General features: G+C 36.2%; 1 protein-coding gene across 1 annotated transcript in view; it reads left to right on the top strand.

Annotated features, from left to right (window-relative positions):
• Positions 1-5,436, top strand: part of LOC110037360 — an 11,408-nt gene extending 5,972 nt beyond the window's left edge. The window contains exon 2 of the mRNA XM_020741992.1: positions 4,148-5,436. Within this exon, the coding sequence (XP_020597651.1) occupies positions 4,180-5,436 (1,257 nt within the window). The 5' untranslated portion in view covers positions 4,148-4,179. The remainder of the gene's footprint in view (positions 1-4,147) is intronic.
• The last annotated feature ends 10 nt before the right edge of the window (positions 5,437-5,446 follow it).

Here is a 5,446-nt window from a genome sequence, read left to right as displayed (position 1 = left end):
TCATTGCAGCCACACTAGCTAGCCTCTAGAATGCTGTTGGGAGAACTCTTGTTATCTTTCCATTGTTCAACATACTTCTACAACCAATCTAAAATTATTTACTTCTTTTGTTGCCCCATCATTGAGATCAATTTCTCTCAATAAAGCTATGTGAATCCTTCAATAATGGCAGCAACTCGTGATTTCTCTTCCTCTAGATCCATTGCAGGCATGGAATTGTCTTTACCGGTAACCACAAACTCTTTATTTATATTCACACTACTTGTTTTTTTTTCTTTTTGTTTGCAGTTGATGGTTCCCATTCCACTATCTATGGAAAAGCATTGTGAATCCCTTTTGAATTGTTTCTCTCTTAGATATTTATGTGTCTTGTACATTCATGGCCTATAAAGACTCGTTTTTATTACGCAATCTTCTTTCTATCTCTCATTATGCCTTTTATGATGTAAGCTCAAAGAAGTTGATTGGTGGAGGTTTTGAAGCTAGTGGAGTATACTACCAAATGACAAATGTTTTTTGTTCCCTCTTCTTCATAGGTATTTCTTTCACTAACAATATTGGTGGAGGTTTTGAGATTGTCTTTTTTTCATCATCTTTGCTCATATTCGATTGTCATCCTACAAGTTTGGTAAACACCATCGTTTGTCCTTTCCATCTTGGATAGCTAGTTATCTTTCTCTTTCCTTTGATTTAGTTCACCTAAACATTTAAGTTCCTAATACTATCTTTACTCATAGAGGATTATTCTACTTTATCACATTCATTGATGATTTTTTGGATGTTACTTTGCTTTACTTATTCAAATATTTGCTTATAGATTACTCATGTATTTCAAAATTTCTATAAAAAAATATAGCATCAATTTTCCATCTTAATCAAACTTTATTCATTAATAATACTTTCAAATTCATCCAATCTTAGTTTCACACTTTCTGGTTTGCTAATGGTATTATTCATCAGAGTTCATACCTTCTACACATCTTAACATAATGGTTTTGTTGAGTGTAAAGGCCACCACTTTCTTGATGTTATGAGGATTTTAATGCTTCATATGAATGTCCGTTGTCAATTTTGGGGAAATGTTATTTTGACAAAATACAATCCCTTCTATTCTCGACAACATCTCATCCATCTCCACTCTTTATGAAGGTCAAGTTGTTTCCCCCATTTAATAAATATTTTTTATTTTTATTTATTTTGTTTTTACATTGCGTTTGCTTGACACTCATCTTGTGTTATTCGATGTATTTTTTTAATATTCTCACACCTCAAAAAGGTTTTCGATGCTACGATCCCATTTTTATAAGGCCACACTTTTATTTTATTCTTCATACACTTTTGAGTCATCCTCAGTGACCGTTCCTCTATTTTTGTAAGCTCCTCTATCTCCCTCCACGACAAGACCTTCCACCAGATTTTTAGCTTCAATTGCACATTCACCTGTTGATTAGCATTCTTATCTACTTTTACCAATCTTTTTAATGAAAGATTAAAGACGATGTCTTATTGATCCCATTCACTCATATATGTCATTTGATAATTTATCAACTTTATTCCATATATTTGCTTTGTTATTATTATATGCATATTTTCTCAGGACTTACCAAAATGTCTATAGAATCTGGAAACACACTTAAAATGGTTTTTCTTCTCTTTCATATTTCACAGGATTTGATTGTTTATTCTTCCTATGGTCAAACCATTGTTCGTCGTTCATACTGATGTCTTGATCAGTCTCTGCAAAGCTTGATTTATTGCTAGAGGATTTACCTTGGTATATAAGATATACTATTTTTACACCACGTCCCTAGTTGTCTGAATTAACTCCATCAATATTTTGTGGCCATCATTCAATAATGGATTATGTTATAAATGGATGTGAGTATTGTCTTCATTAATAGTGATCTATAAGAGGCATTTTATATGCAGTAACCTTTAGCGCATGTTGATTGGAGGAAGATTTTTATTTGCCTATTTATTAAGGCTATTTATGAACTTTAATTCGATCTGCAAACTTGGTTTGATAAAAATTGTAGTCTTAATTGAGATTAGTCTTCATATTAGTCTTATTTGAAACCTCAAACAATGCTGGCTGCTGCTCAACCCACACCTTCGTCTGCTTTGGTTCGTGCACGTCAGTTGGCTCACGTCGATTGTCTTCCATACTCAATGCTCAGCTCGTACACACTTCACGTCACTAGATCGACTTATGTATTCTCTGATTGCTCATCTCTGCACATTATCGCTCGTCTCCCTCACACGAACGCACCATGACACCTTACTCAAAATCAAATTGATCGCCTCTTATTACCCATTTGTATGTTCACATCTCGCTAACCTCTCTTCGTCTCCTAATTGATGCGACCGTCTTGTCGGTCATGTCGAATCGATGTAGTCAATTCAAATTAGTCTATAATTATTATTATAAGTCTGTCCAATCGATGAAGTCAATTTGAATTAGTTTATTATTATTATTTTGGTTATTACAATCTGATCACCAAAAAAGTTAATAAACAAATTGTGGCTAATTAATGCTGAAGCTGAATAGAAAGCTACAACTCACTTTGCGTGTGAAAATATGTGAATAAAAATTCTTCTATAACCTTTACTTAGCCTATTACACTATATTGTGATAAATATATTGCAGTTCCTATTACACTATATTGTGATAATTATATTGCAGTTAAATTGCCAATAATTTTATCTTTTTACGAACGAACTAAATATGTTGAAGTTGTTCGTCATTTCATAGAAATGTGATTTCATAGAACTTGTTAATTTAGTTTCTTGTTCAGAATGAATAGGGTATATCGTTATCAAAGTTGTGGTCACCTTCTTGTTCTCACTTTTGTAAGAAAGTGTAAACAAATATGTAAGCTTCATTCAAGCTGGGGTGTTTTCATATAATCTATCAGCTACTTCGCTAGTATTGGAAAGTATTATATTAGCGAGGGATGATTTTATATCCTCATACTTGGTTATATTTTTCCTTTTTGTTCAATTTTCTTCTTAACTCTCGTGCATGCCGACACAGGTCCAAATATTTAGTCCATAAGATATTAAATGGGTTTCCCTCTAATATACACATCCAAAACAATTTAACAATTGGTCTGAACATCAAGATTATGAGGTTAAACATACTTTGACACAAATGGAGGGATATGCGTATGTCTTACGAAATCTATATATTCAACGGCTATTGCGCATTTTTCCTTTTTCGAATGTGTCTGAGACCATTTTCTCTACTCAATGCCTTCCATTCAGAATATGCTTCCACCTTTTAACTTGTTTTTTCAAGTTTGGCACAACTAATAGTGTAGCTACCTTTTGCTGGGTGTTTCTTGCATAATTCTTTTATATTTTCATACCTTACAATTCATCAAAGTTGAATCGAGTTTTTTTAAATTTGTTTTTCTTTGACAAAAAAGATCGTAGGTCCTCCAGATTTTCTGGGAACATTACTCCGGTAAACCCCAAACCTGTTAAGCGGCACGTTACGTAGAGATATCGATCCTTATTCTCAATGTCGCTGCGCCTGCGTGTTACCATGTGGACAAGACTACATGCTTTGCACAAAAGAGATTCATGGCTTAAGACAGTCAATGAGGCTACTCTTCAAGTTCATACTTTCAAAGATACTCATTAGACAAAGATGGCAACCTAAGTTAACTGTATTCATCAGAAGGAAGCTTTCATAGATAGGAAAGTGCATTTTCAGAAAAAAGATGTATTGCGGCATATATAAATTTTTTATGTGAAATTTGACAATGATCTCCTAGACAGAAGATTATAAGCTGTTGATCTCCCGAGTTTTATGAAACTTTGATAGCCTAGAATTGATAATAAGGCAGCCCTGTAAGATACAGAAGGATAAGAAGGAGATATTATATAGTAGCTCCTAATGTTTTGTAGGAATACGTGTTTGATTAGTTTGTTATGCTTATTATAAATTTGAATTCTCTTCTGCAAAATGCGTTTGGCGAAAAAAGACATGATTGCCCTTCTTGTACAGAATTAAGCTTCCTGATTAATGCCCCCCTTAACCATTGTTTATCAGATTATTTGATGAGATGTTAAATATTTGATCTTGTTGCTACCTTCTAAGCCCTTTTTTTTGAAAAAAAAAACCTGTTTTCGTGATTTCCAGGCTTTGTCACTTGGCTTTGTGAGTGTTTCTGCATGTCTTATGTGGATAAAGCCATGTCTGGTCGAAGCCCATCCCCAAATATAAAAATTCCCGAAATAACTTGCCCCAGTGGAGCCATGTCTGTCACTTCTTCCATTGAACCGACTCCCTTGCCAGCAGTACAAGGTGAGAATTTACATGGGCCTGTTGCCATTCTTTGGGACATCGAAAACTGTCCAGTTCCCAGCGATGTTAGACCTGAAGATGTTGCTGGCAACATTCGTCTGGCATTGAGAGCACACCCTTTGATCAAAGGAGCTGTGACAATGTTTTCCGCATACGGGGACTTCAATTCCTTTCCTCGTAGGCTAAGAGAGGGATGCCAAAGGACTGGCGTTAAGCTTGTCGATGTGCCAAATGGTAGAAAAGATGCTGCTCACAAGGCTATTTTGGTTGATACATTCCTACTTGCCCTCGACAATCATCCACCTTCTTCAATTATGTTGATCTCCGGGGATGTGGATTTCGCTCCTGCTTTGCATATACTGGGACAACGTGGTTACATGGTGATTCTTGTCATCCCTTCTAAAGTTTTTGTCTCATCCGCTTTGTGCAGTGCTGGCAGGTACGTATGGGACTGGTCGTGCATTGCCCATGGAGAAGGTTTTGTCTCTTCGAGAACTGGTTTAACGCGGGGATCCGAGCTTTCCGGCTATCTTATGGGTAACAATTTTGATGACTGCCATGATGTTCAGATTGAAGAAGAAGCCATTGTTTATAAAGGAAGTTACAATTCCAGTAACACTAGGGACCTGTCTGTGGTATCCCAGACGTCCTCTGAATACAATATTAATTATTCAATGCCTGCAGCATTCCTTTCCTCCTCAAAGTTTCAAGGCCAACCTTCTAGAATGAATGAAGCTTCTTCAAGGGATCAGAGCTGCAGGGCACAAGCCAGTTGGGTACAGCCAGGTGATATTCAAGGCTTAAAGGGCCAGCTAGTGAAGCTGCTAGAGACCTCTGGCGGAAGTTTGCCCCTCGTTAGAGTTCCATCGGAGTATCTTAGGAGCTACGGAAGGCCGCTCTACATGTCGGAGTACGGAGTATTCAAGCTGGTGCATCTTGTGGAAAAGATGGCTGATACCTTGAGTTTGGTGGGAAGGGGACATAAAAAGTTTCTCTGCCTTCGCAGCTCAGATAGATATGTTAAAAAGTTTGATAACATACCTGTAATTTTGAAGAGAAATAAGAATGATAAAGGCATAGAAGGCTGTAACTACATCAATATAAGAAGAGAAATTTTGTTTTAGGCAGCTCATC

Source organism: Phalaenopsis equestris, unplaced genomic scaffold (assembly GCF_001263595.1).
Source record: "Phalaenopsis equestris unplaced genomic scaffold, ASM126359v1 Scaffold218968, whole genome shotgun sequence".
In the NCBI taxonomy this organism is placed as follows: Eukaryota; Viridiplantae; Streptophyta; class Magnoliopsida; order Asparagales; family Orchidaceae; genus Phalaenopsis; species Phalaenopsis equestris.
The sequence above is the reverse complement of the archived record's forward strand: the minus strand, read 5'-3'. Positions and strand labels throughout refer to the sequence as shown.